This window comes from Hemiscyllium ocellatum, chromosome 14 (assembly GCF_020745735.1).
Source record: "Hemiscyllium ocellatum isolate sHemOce1 chromosome 14, sHemOce1.pat.X.cur, whole genome shotgun sequence".
NCBI classification, from domain to species: domain Eukaryota; kingdom Metazoa; phylum Chordata; class Chondrichthyes; order Orectolobiformes; family Hemiscylliidae; genus Hemiscyllium; species Hemiscyllium ocellatum.
This window is the reverse complement of record NC_083414.1, coordinates 9,304,546-9,326,508: the sequence shown is the minus strand read 5'-3', so window position 1 is coordinate 9,326,508 and position 21,963 is coordinate 9,304,546. Positions and strand designations below refer to the sequence as shown.

General features: G+C 44.9%; 1 protein-coding gene across 1 annotated transcript in view; it reads left to right on the top strand.

Moving 5' to 3' along the window:
* Positions 1-21,963, top strand: part of col7a1 (collagen, type VII, alpha 1) — a 363,650-nt gene that overhangs the window by 104,342 nt on the left and 237,345 nt on the right. The window contains exons 20-27 of the mRNA XM_060835829.1: positions 120-242; positions 1,224-1,367; positions 4,396-4,527; positions 6,316-6,462; positions 9,690-9,821; positions 11,515-11,661; positions 13,765-13,884; positions 16,292-16,441. Of these exons, the coding sequence (XP_060691812.1) occupies positions 120-242; positions 1,224-1,367; positions 4,396-4,527; positions 6,316-6,462; positions 9,690-9,821; positions 11,515-11,661; positions 13,765-13,884; positions 16,292-16,441 (1,095 nt within the window). The remainder of the gene's footprint in view (positions 1-119; positions 243-1,223; positions 1,368-4,395; positions 4,528-6,315; positions 6,463-9,689; positions 9,822-11,514; positions 11,662-13,764; positions 13,885-16,291; positions 16,442-21,963) is intronic.

Sequence of the window (21,963 nt, the reverse complement as noted above, 5' to 3'; positions counted from 1 at the left end):
TTTGGAGGGTGGGGGGGGGAGGGGGATAATAGGGAACGTGATCATGTTTCTGGTGCCACGTAAAATTAAAAATTCTGTGACTTAATGGCAAATGCATTTCTGTGTCCTTTCACAAAAAGATCCCATTGTTGGCGATGTGACCAATGTACGAGTGACTGAAGCTCGGCGAAACATGCTCCGGATCATGTGGACTGGAGTAGGCAGGGCGTCTGCGTATAAAATCACGTGGAAAAGTGCGGATGGTGAGTTTCTCTGGGATTTGACCACATTCTGAAATGTACACCTTGTGTGGGAAGATACAAGAGGATTCTTATCTGGTCTAGCATATATGTGACTCCAATCCCACGCCAATGTGGTTAACTTTCCAGTTCCCTCTGTGGAAACTCTCTCTCTCTCTCTCTCTCTCTCTTCTGGTCTTCAACTTCAAACTGTAAACGTGTTCCATTTATACTGGGTTTTTAAAGGTGGGGAGGGTTGCTTATTGGGACTGTTGTGTATATTTGAAACTGCATAATTAAGTCTAGTTTGGATACAGACTGAGTTGAGTAGAGGTTCTTTATTCTGATCTTTGTGTTTCATTGTGTCATTTTGTGAATACCTTTTTGTCTGTGGGGTGGCATGCTGGCACAGTGGTTAGCACTGCTGCCTCACAGCAGCAGGGTCCCAGGTTCGATTCCAGCCACTGTGTGGAGTTTGCACATTCTCCCCGTGTTTGTGTGGGTTTCCTCCGAGTGCTCCAGTATCCTCCCACAATCACAAAAGATGTGCAGGCCAGGTGAATTGGCCATGCTAAATTGCCCATCATGTTAGGCGCATTAGTCAGAGGGAAACGGGTCTGGGTGCATTACTCTTCGGAGGGTCGGTGTGGACTGGTTGGGCCAGAGGGCCTGTTTCCACACTGTAGGGAATCTAATCTAATAAAAAGATCTAGTAGTCAATCTAGCTTTCTCACTCTGGGTAATTTTCACTGTACACTTACCCAAACAAATTGCAAAGTTATGGTCTGAGCTGCCTGCTGAAGAATGTTTTGAGTGGTCTGGCCTAGTCCATAACACTGAACTTCCTGTTTCAACTGAAGTTAAGGGGGACATTTAAAACATCTGTAAAGTTCAACCGTCATGAGATTTGTGATGTTGTTCTCGATTAAAAACATAACTATTATACATACATAACAAACACATGTATTGCTGCTTTTACAGTAGAGATTTTGTTTGTTATTTCAGGAGTTGAGGAGAGTGATACAGTGAGTGGCGATGTCAAATCATTTAACATCCAGAAGTTAAAGCCCAACACTGCATATGCAGTCAGAATCACTCCGATCGTTGGGAATAGAGAAGGAAGTTCTGCCACTATAATGACAAAGACCGGTGAGTATTTGGTAATGATTGTAAAATTGTGAATGGGTGTGGGGAACAGAGATGGGAAAAAAAATACACTAAACATGATCCATTTCAGGAAGGAGCGAGATCAGGAAAAAAAACAAACGTAGAAAATAAATGCAGGTCTTTTAAATTAAAGCGACTGTGTTTCTTCCGAAGAAAATACAGTGAACAGAGTACAGGGAAGAAATGGAATGTTAACTTTTGTTCCTAAGGGATTACTGTGTAAGAGAGAAGTGATCTTACTGTTATTAGCACCGATGGGGTGACAGGGGTGGAGGTAATGGGTGTGCAATTTAGAACATCTAGCTAATTTTCTGGGGACCAGGGTTCAAATATCACCACAGCAGATAGTGAAGTTTGAATTTGATTTTGGAAAATATCTGGGATCCCCCCCCACCCCCAAATATTAATCAGACAATCATCATGTCTTAATGATAGGGTCATACTGCACAGAAACAGGCCCTTCCGTCTAACCAGTCCTTGTCAATCATAATCCCAAACTGCATTTGGCCCATATCCTTACAAACATGTTTTTATTCATGTCTGTTAATTGTTGTAACTGGACCCACATCCTCCATTTCCCCTGGAAGTTGGTTCCACGCACAAACCACTCTCTATTCAAACAAGTTGCCTCTCATGTCTTTTTAAAATCTTTATGTCACCTTAAAAATGTGCCTCCCTAGTCTTGAAATCTCCTACTCTAGGGACAAGACAGCAGCCCTTCACCTTATCTATACCCCTCATGATTTTATTAACATCTATAAGGTCACCCTGCAACCTCCTACACTCCAGCGAAGAAAGTCCCAACCTATTTAAACCCTATAACTCAAACCCTCCAGTCCTGGTAATATCACAGTAAATCTCTTCTGAACACTCTCGAGCTTAATAATATTAAGTCTTGATTATTGTTCAAAAACTCATCTACTTCCATAATGTCCTTGAAGGAAAGAAATCTGTCATCCAGACCTGGGCTGACCTAGATGTGACTGCAGACCTACAACAATATTGTTGTCTCTCAAGTGGACGTTAGGGATGGACAATGCATGCTGCTTTGGTCACTGAAGCCCATATCCCACGAAGGAATAAAGGCACACACTCGAAGTACTGTGTGCAGTTTGGATCTCGATGAATGCTTCGCAAAGTGCTGTTGCAGGCCGCAGTCTTGAGGCGGTGAGCCCTCAGGTTTCTGTAGTACTCGGACCGTGTACAGCATCCATCCCACTCTGTCAGCTCTCACGGGGGTACCTCTCCAATTTTCAAGTCTCGAAATCGGGCCACAGCGGGAAGGTGTTTGGAAAGCTTTCCCTTAATTTGAGGATAGCAACATTCCCCTGGACTAATTTCTGGGTTAGCAGATGAGGAGGAACTGAATGGGCTAGATGTATCTTCTCTGGAGTTTGGATGATGAGAGATAACCTCATAGAGATTTATTAAATCACGAGTGGCATAGATAAGATGAATAGCCAAGGTCCTTACCCTAGGATAGGGGAGTCCAAAACTAGAGGGCATAGGTTCAGGGCGAGAGGAGGAAGATTGAAAAGGGTGCTAAGAGCAAAGTTTTCACACAGAGGGTGATGGAACAGTCTGGAAGAGGAAGTGATGGAAGCTGGTACAGTTATAACATTTAAAAGGCATCTAAATGGGTAAATGAACAGAAAGGGTTTAGAGGGAAATGGGCCAAACGCAGGCAAATGAGAGTAGTTCAATTTAGGAAAGCTAGGAGAAAGTGAGGACTGCAGATGCTGGGGATCAGAGTTGAGAGTGTGGTACTGGAAAAGCACAGCAGGTCAGGTAGCATCCGAGAATTGGCATTTTGGGCATAAGCCCTTCATCAGGAATGAGGTTTGTGGGCTGGGGCTGAGAGATAAATGGGAGGGGATTTGGGCTGGAGGGGAAGGTAGCTGGAAATGCAATAGGTAGATGAAGGTGAGGGAAAAGGTGATAGGTCGGAGAGGAGGGGGGAGTGAATAGATGGGAAAGATGATGGACAGGTCAAGAGGGCAGTGCCAAGTTGGAGGCTCGGGACTGGGATAAGGTGGGGGGAGGGGAAATGAGGAAAGTGGTGAAATCCCCATTAATTCCGTGTGGTTGTAGGGTCCCAAGGTGGAAGATGAGGTGTTCTTCCTCCAGGCGTCGGGTAGTTAGAGTTTGGCGATGGAAGAGGCACAGGACCTGCATGTTCCTGGTGGAGTGGGAGTTGAAATGTTTAGGAAACTTGGTTGGCACAGACAAGTTGGGCTGAAGGGTCTATTTCTGTGCTGTATCACTCTGTGATTCTATGACTTTAAGAGGTAATCTAACTGAAACTGGCTGGGAAGTCCACAACATAGGATCACAAACTTTGAAGAAGATTTTTTGCCTTTTAGGACTGGGTTGGGAGAGATTTCTTTACGAAGAGGCTTGTCAATCTGTGGAATTCTCTGATCAAGAGAGAAGTGATGCTAAAGTGTTGAATACTATCGTAGAGTCACAGAGTTGTACAACATGGAAATAGACCCTTCGGTCCAACTCGTCCATGCTGTCCAGATATCCTAAATTAATCTATTCCTTTTTGCCAGCATTTGGCCCATATCCCTCTAAACTCTTCCTATTCATATACCCATCCTGATGCCTTTTAAATGCTGTAGTTGTACCAGCCTCTGCCACATCCTCTGGCACCTCATTCCCTTCACACACCACCCACTGCGTGAAAAAGTTGCCCCTCAGATCCCTTTTAAATCTTTTCCGTCTCGCCTTAAACCTATGCCCTGTTAAAGAAGAGGTCGGTCGATAGTTATGGGATTTGGGGATGGTGTGAAAAGATAGAATTAGGTAGAAGATGAACCACAACCTTACTGAATTACAAACGAGAATTCAATGGGCCTTATGGCCTATTCAAGCTCCTGCTTTTTATGTTCTTGTGTCGAAAGCCATTTTGAATTTGATTGCATGTGTTAGGATCAGGTTGGAACGATGAAATGCTTTGATAGCAGCTTGATATGCATGCTTTTGGTGACCTGTTCTGTTGTCACAGCATCCAAAGAGGGCCAGATAGCCGGGGTCAGCGACGTGCGAGTGCTCGAAGCCCGCAGTGATGTCCTGCGCGTGTCTTGGGTCGGTGTTCATGAAGCCACGTCTTACCGCATCAGTTGGAAACGCAGTGATGGTGGGTCTGTTTATGTGAAATTGGGGAAGGATTTTAAATCCATATTGGTCATGAAACCACTCAGTCGTCTTCAAAACCCACAGGGTCCTTTTAGGGGAAATCTGCCATCCTTACCCAGTCTGATTTCAGACCTGCAGACATGTAGTTGACTTTTAATTGCAATCTGAAGTAGCCTCCCATGACACTCCAGAACTTGGCTCATCACCAACTTCTCAAAGTAGGGAGTTGGACTTTTAATGCTGAATTTGCCAGTCACATTCCAGTGAATAAAAAGAGACATTCATGTCCCAAGTGACTGATGTAACCCAAAACTAAGATCTAAAGGTCCCTGGTTTCCGCAAAATAGGCTTTTTGTTTGGCACCATAGTCCCTCAGTGGTTGGCACTGCAGCCTCACAGCGCCAGGGATCTGGTTCGATTCCAGCCTCGGGCGACTGTCTTTGTGGAGTTTGCACATTCTCCCCTGTGTCTGTGTGGGTTTCCCCTGGGTGTTCCTGTTTCCTTCCACAATCCAAAGATGTGCAGGCCAGGTGAATTGGCCGTGTTAAATTGTGCATGTGTTCAGGGATGTGTAGGTTAGGTGCATTAGTAAGGGGTAAATGTAGAGCAGTAGGGGAATGAGTCTGGGTGGGTTACTCTTCGGAGGGTCTGTGTGGATATGCTGGGCCGAAGGGCCTGTTTTCACACTGTAGGGATTCTATGATTCCAACAACATACATGGATTGGTCATGAGAAGTTATCCTGTAGTATCCAGGCTAGGTGGGTTAGCCAGGGGAAATGTGGGATATGGATCTGGATGAGGTGCTCTTCAGGGGTTTGGTGCAGACCCGATGGGCCGAATGGCCTTTTCTCGCACTGTAGGAATTCTGTGATAAAATTGCTAGTTAGGAGATGGTTGAGACTGAAGATCTAAAGGGTCCCTGGGTTTAGGCAGAATAAACAGTACCTTTTTAGATTAGATTACTTACAGTGTGGAAACAGGCCCTTCGGCCCAACAAGTCCACATCGACCCGCTGAAGCGCAACCCACCCAAACCCATTCCCCTACATTTACCCCTTCACCCGACACTCCGGGCAATTTAGCATGGCCAATTCACCTGATCTGCACATTTTTTTGGATTGTGGGAGGAAACCGGAGCACCCAGAGGAAATCCACGCAGACACGGGGAGAATGTGCAAACTCCACACAGACAGTTTCCTGAGGTGGGAATTGAACCTGGGTCTCTGATGCTGTGAGGTAGCAGTACTAACCACTGCACCACTGTGCCACCGTGCCTTTCTATTTCAGTGATGAAGGGGAGGCAGTGGCTTAGTGGTATTGTCGCCAGACTATTGATCCTACCACCCACTTGGTAGTTTGAGGTCAAAAACAGAAAGTGCTGGAAAAGCTCAGGAGATCTGGCACATCTATGCAGAGAAATTGGAGTTAACGTTTCGGGTCCGGTGACCCTTCCTCAGAACTATAGTATTTTTGGGCCTTGGTTTGAATCCTGCTACGGCAAAGGTTGAATTTGAATTAAATTTGAAAGAAAAGTCTGGAGTTAAGAGTCTAACAATGATCATGAAACCATTGTTGATTGTCGGAAAAAAACCCCAGCATGACCTTGAGGGAAGAAAATTGCCAACCTTGCCTGGTCTGGCCTACATGTGACTCCAGACCCACAGCAATGTTTTTGACTCACTGTGCGATGAGTGCAGGCCTAGCCAGTGACGCCCACGTGCTATGAATGAGTTTTTAAGATAAACTTGGAACTAGGCAACACGATTTGATGTTTTCTTTCAATCTGCAGGAGGACCTGAGATCACTAGAGTTGTACCTGGAGACGTGACGACCTTTGACATTGCGGACTTGCAAGGCGGAGTTAATTACCTCGTGAAAGTTGTTGCGTTGATTAGAAATCGAGAAGGACAGCCTGTCACAATTACAGCCACCACTCGTAAGTGTATCGGGGAAGGATAGTATTGCTCAGCCTGACTATTCTCTATCTCTGGCTGGTTTTATGGGAGCCTCATTTGGCCAATTATCCATGTCCCTGTCCTGTTTTTCCATGTCTCTTCTTTTGATGGCAATAATTATTTTCTGTCAGGAAGTGCAATGGTCTCTTCCTTAGCCATTCTCTGACAAAACCACGTACGGCAGCAACACGGCTTATTAGTTTGATGTGGAGGACTAGGAATGGCACAAACATTGTGGGAGGGTGAATCTTGGTTTATTGAGTCTGGAAAGTGAGTGGCTAGGAGATGTTCTTTCAGGAAAACTACAGAAGCTGGGAATTACAGAATTGTAACAGGCACGGATGGAGACCATTCTGCCCATGGCTCTTCAAACAACTATCATTACCTCTCGCCAAACTCCTGCCTTCTTCCCATTCCCTTGCACATGATTTTTATCCAAATAATCACCCTTTGAATGTCTCAATTGAACCTACCTCTATCACATAGCTAGGGAGTGTAAAGCACCTTAACTGTTCACTCAGTTAAAAATGATCTTCCTCACATCACACTTGCCAGATCACTTTACATCTATGACCTGTTGATTCTTTTATATGTGGAACAGCTTCTCCCTATCTGCTCTATCCAGGCCCCTCATGATTTTGAAAACCTCTATCAGGTCTCCTCTCAGCTGAAAATGTGTTGCTGGTTAAAGCACAGCAGGTCAGGCAGCATCTAAGGAACAGGAAATTCGATGTTTCGGGCATAAGCCCTTCTTCAGGGCTGATTCCTGAAGGAGGGCTTATGCCCGATACGTCAATTCTCCTGGTTCTTGGATGCTGCCTGACCTGCTGCGCTTTTCCAGCAACACGTTTTCAGCTCTGATCTCCAGCATCTGCAGACCTCACTTTCTCCCCAGGTCTCCTCTCAGCCCTCTTCTCTCAAAAGAGAACCGATCCTCCTTCTTCCATCTATCCTCGTCACCGAAGTTTCTCAGACCTGGGACCAATCTTATAAAATTACTTCCATGTTCTTGCCAATGTAATCCCATCCTCTCTATAACATAGCATCCAGAACTGGACATGAATTAGTAGGTGATTAAGTTATATTAAATTCTAGTTAAGTCGTAAGAAGGCAAATTTAGGATTCATATCAAACATTTCTGCTTTAAACAGAGTGACTGAGGTATAAACTGAGCAATGAAAGTCAAAATCCAGAAATCTGTTCAGAAAGAATTTGGACTTCTCTGTGCTCATGAAGTACTTGGGATGCCATAGGCTTAATTCTTTAGATTCCAACTATTTATGATTTATGTTACTGCCTTCAATGCAGGAATAGAAAGTACAATAGCCACATTTGCAGATGATACCAAAATGGATGGGAAAGTAAGTTGCAATAAAGACATAAGAAATTTACAAGGACTGCAGATGCTGGAGATCAGAGTCGAGAATGTGATGCTGGAAAAGTACAGCCGGTCAGGCAGCATCTGAGGAACAAGAGAATCGATGTTTCAGGCATTAGCCCTTCATTCCTGATGAAGGGCTTATGCCCAAAACATCGATGCTCCTCAGATGCTGCCTGACCTGCTGTGCTTTTCCAGCATCACCTTCTCGAATGAGAAATTTACAAATTAATATGGATTGGCTAGATGAATGGGCTGGGCAGATGGAGTTTAATGTGATCGGTATGAGGTTATCCATTTTGGTCAGAGGAATAGAAAGGCAAGTTATCTAAATGGAGAGAAACTTTAGTGCAGAGGGATCTGAATGTCTTTGTGCATGAATTAAATAATATCTTAGGTGCTGGTGCAGCGGATAATAAGGAAGGAAATGCAATTTTGGTATTTATTACTAAAGGAGCAGAGTATAAAAGTTAGGGAAGTGTTGCTGCATCACTGAGCAAGACATTGGTGAGACCACTCCTGGAGAACTGCACAATTTTGATTCTCAAACTTGAGGAGGAATATAGTTGTATTGGAGCCAGTTCAGAGGAGGTTCACAAGATTGATTCCAGAGATGAGGAGGTTTGTCATATGGCAAGAGATTGAATAGTTTAAGCCCATATGGTTTGGAGTTTAGAAGAATGAGAGTGCAGTGGCTCAGTGGTTAGCATTGCTGCCTCACAGCACCGGGGTCCTAGGTTCAATTCCAGCCTTGGGCGACTGTCTGTGTGGAGTTTGCACATTCTCCCTGTGTCTGTGTGGGTTTCCTCCCATAGTCACAAAGATGTGCAGGTCATGTGAATTGGCTACGCTAAATTGCCCATAGTGGTAGGTGCATTAGTCGGAGGGAAATGGGTCTGGGTGGGTTACTCTTCGGAGGGTCATTGTGGACTGGTTCCATAACTATAGGGAATCTAATCTTAAATCATGTCTATAAGATGTGAAACATGTTTGACAAAGTTGATGCAGAGAGGATATTTCCACATTTGAGCAATCAAGAAAGAGTGGTCAGATTTTTAGGATAAGGAGTTGCAGATTTAAATCAGATGAGGAAAATTTACTTCTTTCAAAGGCTCATGAACCTGCGGATTTCACTACCCTAGAGTGTGGTCGACATGAAGTAAATCTAAAAAAGAGATACAAGTCATTCTGCTATAATGCACATTTCGTTAACGCAAATCTGCTGTAACGCGATTGACAAAATGGGGATGCTGTTTCTAAAGTGCCAACTCTTAAAACGTGTTGGCTGTAACGCGATTATGTCATTGACACTTTGAATGCGGTTCCAAAGTGTGATTTTTCTATAATGCAGTGCTGCACAAGAACACAACCAACACGTTATAGAACAACTGACTGTAGACAGATTGTTAATTAGTAATGGGTTGAAGGGTTATGGAGAGTGAGCAGGTGGCAATTGGAATAGAGGCCAAGGTGAGGTCAGCCATTTTGTGTGAAATAGCAGAGCAGGTTCAAGAGGCTGGCCTACCCCCTCCTGCTCCCAGGTGCATATGTTCTAAGATGGACTGAATACCTTGTCTAACATGTAGTGATTCAATGATCTCATTCTGTGAATTTAACTCCAGGATGCTTTCCGTGCACATGGGCATGAGTTAATTCTCCTCATTTCCCAATTTAAAAACGTACCCCTGTTTTCCATAGTAATTACAGGCCTTTGAAGAATGTAAACCTTCAGTGAGGCCATGTGACAACGTGCCCATCTTATTTAACTGTTCCTCCATGGTTTCCATGTGTCAGCATTAACCAGTTTGTTCCTTCATCCCAAAACTGCAGCTGCTGTTGAACGTCCTCTGGGAGCAGTTGAGGGCCTGCGCATCATTGGTTCAACAACCAAACGGATACAGATCACCTGGAATAGTGTGCCGGGAAGCTCTGGATACAGAATCCAGTGGAGACTGGCAGAAGGTAAATCCTTCTGTACATCTAATATAGTGCTCTGAAAGTCAGAAAAACCCCTCTGGTTCACTGATGTCCTTTAGGGAGGGATATCTGCCATCTTTACCTGGTCTAGAATAGGCAAGCAGGAAGCTGGAAGAACACAGGTACCATTGACCAACCAGGTCGTACCCTCTGCCTGTCTTCACCTATCCCCACTTCACCATCCTGCCCCCACCACCCCCTTTATCTGCAGCTCCCCCCCACACCCACCCCAAGTCCTGAAGAAGGGTTACACCCAAAACGTCGACTTCTCCACCTCCTGATGCTGCCTGGCTTGCTGTGTTCTTCCAGCTCCTGCCTGTTTGGGAATCCTGATTCTGCAGTTTTTTTTTGTCTCTAATCTTGACCTGGTTTGGCCTACATGTGGCTCCAGACCCACAGCAAAGTGAGTTGACTACCTTAAATGGCCCAGCAAGCCACTCAGTTTACAGCAAGGCTAACAGTGCTAGCCCGGCCAGTGATGCCCACATCCCACGAATGATGAAGAAATCTCTGGAAAGACTATATTCTTCTGACTTCCTCCTGGTTTTGAACAGCCCGGTCAATTCTATCCCTTCGTCTTAGAATCGGAGAATCATACCAGTTCAGAAGAGTCCCTTCAGCCCTTTGAGTCTGCATTGAAAAAGTGACCCTGAATCTGCACTTGTCCCACTTTCCAGCACTTGGCTCATAACCTTGAATGTCGTGACATTTCACCTCCAAGTACATTTTAAAGGTTGTGAGGTTTCTTACCTTGACCACTCTTGGGCAGTGCATTCCAGACCCCCACCCGTCTCTGGGTGAAAACATGTTTCCTCAAATCCCCTCTAAACCTCCTGCCTTTCTAATTAAAATTATGCCCCCCCCCCCCCCCCCGCTAATGAGCCTCTGACTAAGGGCAGCAGCTGTTACCCACTGTGTCCATGTCGCTCATAATTTTCTACACTTCAATCGGGTCCCCTCTCAGCCTTCTCTGCTTCAGTGAACAAACCACATTTCTCCAGTCGTTCTATGTAACTGCAGTTCTGTGACCCTGATATCCTTTGGCTAAATCTCCCTTGCAGACTCTCCAAGGCCTTGACATCCAGACAACAATTAACAACAATCCTATAACTAGGACCTCATTATTGTTTTATAACAGCTCAGAATAACTTTGTTGCTTCTACAGAGACACGTGTGTACATGCTCACACATGCAAAAACACACTTTATAATCTGTCTCTCATTCATATATACACACACACACACACACACACACTCCTAGACATGCACACATATATACACACAAGTACATGCACATACAAACTGACTTTCCCTCATACACAGACATGTACACATACATACCCATCTCTCTCACACACATGTACACACATTCTCTCTCACAGATATGAATACACATTGTTTGTCATGCACATGTATACCCACACACTCTCACACACATGTACACACACATACAAATAATGTACACAACATATATACTCACACACATATACATACATACACACACAAATAGACACACCTACATACACACATATACTTACAGACACACACACACATACAGACACATACTTATAGACACACACACACATATATCTGCACGCACATACACACACAGACACCATTGTGCATTTGTTTGGATTGGAAATCAATGAGGGAGCTAATGAATGAATCTCTGGGTACAGGTGGCCTGGAGACTACACGGATGGTTACAGCAAACACCAACACGTTTGACATCCTGAACCTGCGACCAGGGACGAACTACATCATCAGAGTCTCCTCACTTTTCGGGAACCGTGAAGGGGTCCCTGCAACAGCTACAGCTGCTACAAGTAAGAGTGGGTGAATTTATGAAAAGGAGACTAATGTGTGTTTGATACCAAAGTACAGGGGATTGGTTAGATCAGTTGGCTGGATGGCTGATTTGATGCAGAGTGATGGTAACTGTGTGGGATCAGCTCCTATATCAGCTGAGCTCCCTATGAAGTGGGTGCTCCTCTGGTTAAACTTACTACCAGTGTCATCCAGGAGAAAGTGAGGTCTGCAGGTGCTGGCGATCAGAGCTGAAAAATGTGTTGCTGGAAAAGTGCAGCAGGTCAGGCAGCATCCAAGGAGCAGGAGAATCGACGTTTTGGGCATAAGCCCTTCTTCAGGAATGAGGAGAGTGTGCCAAGCAGGCTAAGATTAAAGGTAGGGAGGAGGGACTTGGGGGAGGGGCGTTGAAAATGCAATAGGTGGAAGGAGGTTAAGGTGAGGGTGATAGGCCGGAGTGGGGTGGGGGCGGAGAGGTCGGGAAGAAGATTGCAGGTTAGGAAGGTGGTGCTGAGTCTGAGGGTTGGGACTGAGATAAGGCGGGGGGAGGGGAAATGAGGAAACTGGAGAAATCTGCATTCATCCCTTGTGGTTGGAGGGTTCCGAGGCGGAAGATGAGGCGCTCTTCCTTCAGGCATCGTGTTGCCATGGTCTGGCGATGGAGGAGGCCAAGACCTGCATGTCCTTGGCGGTGTGGTCCATGGGGTGGTTGGGTTGGTTGGTGCGGGTGTCCCAGAGGTGTTCTCTGTATCGTTCCGCAAGTAGGCGGCCTGTCTCCCCAATGTAGACGAGGCCACATCGGGTGCAGCGGATGCAGTAAATGATGTGTGTGGAGGTGCAGGTGAATTTGTGGTGGATATGGAAGGATCCCTTGGGGCCTTGGAGGGAAGTAAGGGTGGAGGTGTAGGCGCAAGTTTTGCATTTCTTGCGGTTGCAGGGGAAGGTGCCAGGAGTGGAGGTTGGGTTGGTGGGGGGTGTGGACCTGACCAGGGAGTCGCGGAGGGAGTGGCCTTTCCGGAACACTGACGGGGAGGGGAGGGAAATATATCCCTGGTGGTGGGGTCCGTTTGGAGGTGGCGGAAATGACGAAGGATGATACGATGTATCTGGAGGTTGGTGGTGTGGTAGGTGAGGATCAGTGGGGTTCTGTCCTGGTGGCGATTGGAGGGGCGGGGTTCAAGGGCGGAGGAGCGGGAAGTTGAGGAGATGTGGCGGAGAGCATCGTCGATCACGTCTGAAGGGAAATTGCGGTCTTTGAAGAAGGAGGCCATCTGGGTTGTTCGGTATTGGAATTGGTCCTCCTGGGAGTTGATGCGGCAGAGGCGAAGGAAGTGGGAATATGGGATGGTGTTTTTACAGGGGGAAAAGTGGGAGGAGGTGTAATCTAGGTAGCTGTGGGAGTCGGTCGGTTTATAGTAAATACCAGTGTCATCTCTCTGTCATATGAGAGCAGTTCTCTAGGACTATGTTGACGTTACCTTAACTTGCAGTTACTGAGGTTCTGGCATGCTGTTCACTTTATTTCTTTAGGGCCATTCATGATTTTAGGACATTTCAAAATGTTTTAGTAACAACTAAGTAGGGGGGATATTACTAATCAGGAGACCTAATGATTGAATGAGTGAATGGTCTTATTATCACATATATTTATAAAGATACAGAGAAAATTGCTTTGTTGCCACAATCCTGCTCCATTTTAAATTACAAAAGAATAAAAAGTAAGTATTTAAGTACCTAGCTAATATTCCGGGGGACCTGAGTTTGAATCCTACCATGGTACGTAAATGGCAGAAGAGGCTTAAAGGTCCAAACGGTTTATTTGTGCCTCTATTTGTTGTGTGTGTCTGACACAAAGTATCTTCTTTAATTGGGTCTAAGGTAGCATTTTGATTTGTGATGTCCTGAAGTCATAAGAGGCGCTATTTGAATTCAGGTCTTCCCGGAGTTTGTATGGGCTGGAATCAAAATTGGAGTGTATGTCTGTGGAATTGGAGTCAGGTGGCTTAGTCTTGGGCGGTTTCAGTTTCACAGTAACAGTGTCGCTCTGGCCTAGAAGGAGGAGGCCATTCAGCCAATCAAGCTAGTCGTGGTTTCCGAAAGTTCTCTGCTTGCTTTGTTTACAGCTCAAGCTGAAAAGGTGCAGGATTTCCGAGTAACTGATGTCGACACTGGCCAAATGACCCTGGGCTGGTCCCGCGTTCCTGGAGCTACCAGCTATATCCTGTCTTGGAGACTTGCTACCTGTAAGTTCAAATATGGAAATGCTTAACAATTATTGACCTTTCTCTGTAAGTCTTCAGTGGGCAAGAGCATTACACAACAGCATTGCCGTTCTGGTCACTGTCTAGCCTTGGCAACAGGACTCAGATCAGATGTCACGTCTTTGTCATCTTGCTATACTGCAGAGTGTAAATGGAGAGTCTGTGCCCTAATGGTATTATCACTGCACCATTAATCCAAATTATGTCCTGGGGACCTTGGTTTAATTCCCATCATAGATAGACAGGAGGCTGGAAGAACACAGCAAGCCAAGCAGCATCAGGTGTTGGAGAAGTCAACATTTCGGGTATGACCATTCTTCAGGACTAGGGGTAAGTGTAAGGGGAGCTACAGATAAAGGGAGGAGTGGGGTTGGGAGCGACACCAGGGTAGGGATAGGTGAACACAAGGAGGGGGTGGCTGAAAGGAAGACTAGGCCAGAGGATTGGAAGGGAGGGGTAGGGGCTGGAAAGGGAGTCGGGGGATGGGAAGGGAGGTTATTTGAAATTGAAGAACTCAATGTTGGGACTTCCGGGCTGTAGGATGCTCAGGTGGAAGATGAGGTGTTGTTCCTTCAAATTGCTGATTCTCTGTGGCAATGGAGGAGGCCGAGGATGGTCATGTCGGAAGGGGAATTAAAATGGGCAGGAATTTGAATCCAATAAAAATTTGCAATTAAGAACCTAATGATGACCATGAATTTATTAGTGGGAAAAATCCATCTGTTCACTAAGAACTGGCACCAAAAATATCCAACAGTCCCTGATAAATTCAGGGAAAATCTCTTTACCCAGGAGATGTGTAAGTCACTACCACAGGCAGTGGTTAAGGCCGGTAACAATGCGATAGTTAGAGGGGCCATGGTGTTAATGTCACTGAACTTGTAATGTTGAGCGTATGCATTTGGGGTATGGGTTCAAATCCTGCCTCAGCAACTGGTAGAAATTACATTTAATTAATTAATAAACCCACAATTGAAAGTTAATCTCTGTCAGAGTAACCACCAGCTTTCATTGATTGTCAGAAGAAAAGGTTCACTAATGGCATTTAAGGATGAAAATCTACCATCCTTACCTGGTCTGGTCTACATGTGACTCCAGACCCACAGCAATGTGGTTGACACCTAACTGCCCTCTGGGCAATTAGGGATGGCAATAAATGCTGACCCAGCCAGAGACGCCCTCACCCCACGACTGAATGAATTTCAGAAATAGTGCAGAACATCACATAAAATACCATCCTTTACTGATGTTTTGGAGCAGACAGAAGCAGATTGCGAAACACCTTTGGAACTGGCCTGTGATCAGATTCTCCCGTCAATTTGCCTCTTGCAAACAGGCACTGACTAAAATGCAACAAGCAAAGACCATAGTCAGGCACTCGTCCTCTTTGTGCACAGCCACAATAATGCCCCACCCACCCCTTCCTGTGACCACCACCTGCCCCCAGTGTAACAGAGCCTGTGTCGTCTCACCAATTTGTACAGCAACCTACAGACTCGCTCTAAGAGTGGACGAGAGTCATCCTCATCTAGCAGAGACCGTCGATGACTCTCTTTCTCTATCGGTGCTTGTTGCTGTTCAGTTTACATTAATGTCTTTAGTGCAAATGCAATTTCTGTTTTTGTTTCATGGATGTTGCAGAAAATTTTGTCTTGCAAGTATCAAACTGCAAAGAAGTGTCATCATTGACATTATTGTACCTCAGCAGAGCACCAACATCAGTTTTAAGGATTGAGGTGACGGAGAACCACAATTCAATTGCAACAGGGTTCACTGAGATGATCCATTTGGCTGGTCAGGAATTTGTGTTTCTGAATCTCTTCCCTAGGTTCTTGTGCTTCTTTGAAGGAGGCACAGGACAATTGGCACAGTAGCTGCAAAGTCTCTTCGTTACTGGTTAAAGGCAACAGTTTGCAGTGACTGGTGGGAGGAAACAATCAGCTCCCCTTCAGGGAGGGAGACTGAGCACCTCCCACCGAACAGTCCAAAGGCTTCTCCCTGTATCGTTCACAACCACAAGCTGTTCAGATGCCCAGCAAGTTGGCATCAGGCTTTGGCATCCATGATCGGTCACAGTCGCACCAACCAATCAGCTCCAGACACATCTCACTTTACACATGTAGCCTCAGTGCCATTCCCAGCACATGTCCGTTACTGCGGGGGGTGGCAGGTATGCACACAGTTGCCATTTTCGGCCCATTTCGTGTTCCTTCTGGGCGTACCTTCTGCAGGGTGACCTGGGACAGACAACAAATACTGGCCTTGCTCAGTGAACCCCATGTCCCGAGAAATGAAGCTGCTCACAGTGGACTGTTGAGGAATGTTGTTTGCTCGTTAGTGTCTGAATGCCGACACCTCCCTGTAACCCCATAATGTTTACATGTTTCAGTGCAAAAAGAACAGCAGTCAATCACTGTGCCAGACACAATCAACACCTACCAGATCACTGACTTGCAATTTGGGAGAGAGTACGTCTTCACCATCCGGCCTGTGTTTGGAACAGAATTTGGACCCGAAACCTCCATTACCGAGAGGCCTGGTGAGTGGGGAGTCATAGAACGTTCCAGAAGCACAGGGGTCATCAAATGTCTCTTCCTCTGCAGGAAGAGTCTGGTCTAACTCTGATGTCCCTGCTCGCTTTTGTGTTCCTGTCAGCATTTCTGTCTCGATTCATCAAAACCCTCCTTTTGTTTTACAAAATTACACAGATCCTGCTTCAACAGTGAGGTGACGTCAGAAAATGCAGCGAGTTGTTGGGATGGGGAATGTTTGAAAGGATGGAGGAAGGAAAGTCAGTTGTTCAGAATTGGATAAAAATGTTAAAGGACAAGAATTTACAGGACTGCGAGGAAAGACCGGGGAAAGGGGGACAAATCTGAAAGGTTTCCAGCGCTGATACAATGGAATGAGTTAACTCCTTCTCTGCTGTCCTGCCTCTTTGATTCTGTTTAAACTAACCCTTCAATTAAAAAGAAAAGACTGTTCTTCAAACATAGAAAATAAGTGTGGGAGTAGGCCATTCAGCCCTTTGAGCAAGAGCCAAACCATCGAGGGAGACATGAGGACAGGTGACAAGAGTCATGGAAGTAGGTGTTAAAGAGCAGCTGAAAACAGGGGACATGGAGAAAAATTGAAGAGGAATTATTAAATTCCAGAGTTTAGGGCCATCAACTGAAGGCATGGGCGATAGTGACTGGGCTGTGAAGGCTGGGGATATGTAAAGGATCAGAACTGAAAGAAAACAGAGATCTTGATGGGTTCTGAGACTGGCGGAGCTTACCTGGTGTTAAAGGTTTGCATAGTGAAGAATTTGTTACGTGTGTTCAAGAAAATTTTCGTTATCAATATGTCAATCCTCCGACTAGAGAAACAGCAAAACTTGACCTTCTCTTTGGAAATAAGACAGGGAAGTGTTAGTAGAGGAACACTCTGGGTCTAGTGATCATAATTCTATTAGTTTTAAGAGAGTTATGGAAAAGCCTTCCATAAAAGTTAAAGTTTTTAGTTGGAGTAAGGCAAATTTTAATAGTATGAGACAACTTTCAAAAGTTGATTGGAGTAGGCTGCTTGCAGATGAAGGGATGTCTGATAACTGGGAGGCTTCCAAAGGTGTGATTACAAGAGTTCAGAGTCATTATATTTCTGTTTGAGTGAAAGGTCAGACCAGTAGGATTCGAGAACAATAGATGAATACAGATATTGAGGTTCTAGTCAAGAATAAAACCGAATCATATATTAGATACAGACAACTGGGTCAGATGAACCTTTTGAACAGTATAACGTGTGTCGAGAGACCGATCAGGAAGGCAAAGCAGGAATATAAGATAGCATTGGCAGGTTAGGTTAAGGATAATGCTAAGTGATTCTACAAGTACAGTGGAACCTCAATTATCAGACATTCGATTATCCGAATTTCGGATTTTCCAGCAAGATCACAATGTCCTGATGCTGGGCGAAACTGTGTTATCCTGCATTCGAGTATCCGAACATTTGACTATCCAAACAAATGACTCCCTACCTGTGTTGCTCGGATAATTAAGGTTCCTCTGTACATTCAGACCAGAGAGCAACTAGAGAGAGAGTAGTGCCCTGTAAAGATCAAAGAGGAACCTCAGGAGTTGGGAGAGAGATTAAAATGAATATTTCATGTCAGTTTTTACTATGGACAAAGAAATAAAGGTTAGAGAAATCGGGAAATAATTATTGAAGTTTTGAAAACAGTTCGCATTACAGAAGAGGAAGTGCTGATGGTCTTATGGTCTTAGAAAATGTAAAGGTGGATAAATCTCTGGGACCTGGTCTAGTGTATCCCAGGACATTGTGGGAAGTTAGGGAGAAAATTGTGGGGCCCCTTGCAGAATTATTTGCATCATCTGTAACCACTGGTGAGATGCTGAATGGCTGGAGAGTGGCTAATGTTGTGTCTTTGTTTAAGAATGTAAGGAGACCTTGGAGTACAGGAGAACTGGAGTGCAGGTTCATAGTTCCTTGAAAGTGGAGTCTCAGGTAGATAGGATAATAAAGAAGGCGTTTAGTACTCTTGTCTTTATTGATCAGAGCAGTGAGTATAGGAGTTGGGAGGTCAAGTTGTGGCTGTATTGGTTAGGCCACTTTTGGAATATTGCGTGCAATTCTGGTCTATGTCCTAGGAAGGATGTTGTAAAACTTGAAAGGGTTCAGGAAAGATTTATAAGGATGTTGCCAGGGTTTGAGCTATAGGGAGAGGCTGAATAGTATGGAGCTTTTTTCTCTGGAGCGTCAGAAGTTGAAACCTTATGAGGTTTATAAAATCATGGATAGCGTAAATAGACAAGTTCTTTTCCCTGGGGTGGGGGAGCCCAAAACTAGAGGGCATAGGGTTAAGGTGTGAGAGAAAGATTTAAATTTTTTCACGCAAAGGGTGGTGCATGTATGGAATGAGCTTTCAGATGAAGTTGTACAACATTTACAAGATTTAAAAGGTATCTGGATGGGGATATGAATAGCAAGGGCTTAAAGGATATGGACCACGCGCTGACAAATGGGACTAGATTACGTTACGATATCTGGTCAGCATGGACGAGTTGGACCGAATGGTCTGTTTCCTAGCTGTACATCTCTATGACTCTGTGAGAAATTATAGACTTGTGTGTTTGACTTCAGTGATGGGTAAATTGTTGGAGGTGATTCTGAAAGATAGGATTTATATATATTTGATTGGGGATATTCAACGTGGTTTTGTGTGAGGGAAATCGTGTTTCACAAACTTAAGTTTTTTGAGGAAGTGACAAGAAGATTGATGAGGGCAGAGTGGTAGATATTGTTTACTTGGACTTCAGTAAAGCCTTTGACAAGGTTCCACATGGTAGACTGATTACTAATGTTAGATCACATGGGATTCAGGGTGAGCTTGCCAATTGGATACAAAATTGGCTTAGCGCAGAGGACAGAGAGTGATGGTGGATGTTTTTCGGACAGGAGGCCTGTTACGAGAGGTGTTCCACAGGGTTCGGTGCTGAGTCATAGAGGTGTACAGCATGGAAACAGACCCTTCGGTCCAACCCGTCCATGCCGACCAGATATCTTAACCCAATTTAGTCCCACCTGCCAACACCCGGCCCATATCCCTCCAAACCCTTCCTATTCATATACCCATCCAAATGCCTCTTAAATGTTGCAGTTGTACCAGCCTCCACCACTTCCTCTGGCAGCTCATTCTATACATGCACTACCCTTAGGTGTCTTTTATATCTTTCCCCTCTCACCCTAAACCTATGCCCTCTACTTCTGGACTCCCCCATCCCAGGGAAAAGACTTTGCCTATTTACCCTATCCATGCCCATCGTAATTTTGTAAACCTCTATAAGGTCACCCCTCAGCCTCCGATACTCCAGAGAAAACAGCCCCAGCCTGTTCAGCCTCTCCCTATAGCTCAGATCCTCCAACCCTAGCAACATCCTTGTAAATCTTTTCTGAACCCTTTCAAGTTTCACAACATCTTTCTAATAGGAAGGAGACCAGAATTGCACGCAATATTCCAACAGTGGCCTAATCAATGTCCTGTACAGCCGCAACATGACCTCCCAACTCCTGTACTCAATACTCTGACCAATAAAGGAAAGCATACCAAACACCGCCTTCATTATCCTATCTACCTGCGACTCCAATTTCAAGGAACTATGAACCTGCACTCCAAGGTCTCTTTGTTCAGCAACACTCCCTAGGACCTTACCATTAAGTGTATAAGTCCTACTAAGGTGTGCTTTCCCAAAATGCAGCACCTCGCATTTATCTGAATTAAACTCCATGTGCCACTTCTCATTGGCCCATCTGATCAAGATCCTGTTGTAATCTGAGGTAACCTTCTTCGCTGTCCACTACACCTCCAATTTTGGTGTCATCTGCAAACTTACTAACTGTACCTCTTATGCTCGCATCCAAATCATTTATGTAAATGACAAAACGTAGAGGACCCAGCACCGATCCTTGTGGCACTCCACTGGTCACAGGCCTCCAGTCTGAAAAACAACCCTCTACCACCCTCTTCTACCTTTGAGTCCACTTTTTTTTGTAATTTATATAAATAATTTAGATGAGAACATAGAAAGCATGGTTCGTAAGTTTGCGGATGACACCAAAATTGGTGGTATAGTGGACGGTGAAGAAGGTTATCCAGGATTACAAAGAGATCTTGATCAGTTGGGTCAATGGGCTGAGGAGGGGCAGATGGAGTTTAATTTGGATAAATGCATGTGTTGCATTTTGTATAAACAAACAGGGAAAGGACTTATACATTTCGAAGCATGTTTTTGGGTAGTGTTGTTCAACAGAAGGGCCTAGAGGTTCATGTACATAATTCTTTGAAGTTTGTATCACAAGTAGAGAGGGTGGTCAATGCTTTTGAATAGGGCATCATGTTGAGGTTGTACAGGATATTGGTGAGGTCTCTTCTGGAGTACTGTGTCCAGTTCTGGTCACTCTGTTATAGGAAGGATGCTATTACACTGTTGAGGGTTCAGGAAAGATTTACCAGGATATTGACAAGAATGGAGGATTTGAATTAGCAGGAGAGGCTGGGAGTTTTTTTCACTGGAGTTTAGAAGTTTGAGGCATGACCTTATAGAGGAAATCATGACGGGTATAGATAAGGGTACTTTTCACTAGTGTGGGGAATTTAAAGACTATGGGGCATATTTTTAAGATGTTAAGACATAAGGGGCAACCTTTTTATACAGGGGGTGGTTCATGTGTGGAATGAACTTCCTGAGGAAGTGGTAGATGCAGGTACAGTTACAATGTTTAAAAGACATTTGGATAAGTACATGAATAAGAAATGTTTGGAGAGATATGAGCATGTGCAGGCATGTGGGACTAGTTTAGATTGGGATTATGGTCGGCATGGACTGGTTGGACCGAAGGGTTTGTTTCTGTGTTGTATGATTCTATGACTCTATAACTGATCTGGTGACACCAAATTAAATGAAACAGGCAAAAGTGAGGACTGCAGGTCCTGGAAACCAGAGTCTAGATTAGAGTGGTGCTGGAAAAGCACAGCAGTTCAGGCAGCATCCGAGGAGCAGGAAAATCGACATTTCGGGCAAAAGCCCTTCAGGAAGCCACAGTGTGGCTTATGAGAAGAAGTTTCCCATGTTGGGAAATTCAGAAATAGAGAGCACAGCCTCAAGGTTACAGGTCACTCTTTTAGAGAGGTATTGTGGAGTCATCGAGATCTACAGCTCAGATAAAAGACCATTCGACCCATAGAGTCTGTGCTGGTCAATACAACCAACAATTCTAACCCCATTTGCCAGTACATGCCCCATAGCCTTGGCATTGCAAGTGCACATCTGAATTCTTCTTAACTGTTAGGAAGGTTGCTGTCTCTACCACCCTCACAGGCAGGGAGTTCCAGATGCCCCCCACCCTCTGAGTGAAAGATATATTTCCACACCTCCCCCCAATCCTCCTGCCCCCTACCTTAAATCTGTGCCCCCCCAGTCCTTGATCCCTCCATAAAGGGGAAAGATTTCTTCCTTTCTGCTCTCTATCTCTCATTATTTTATACTTTCCATCTCAGTATTG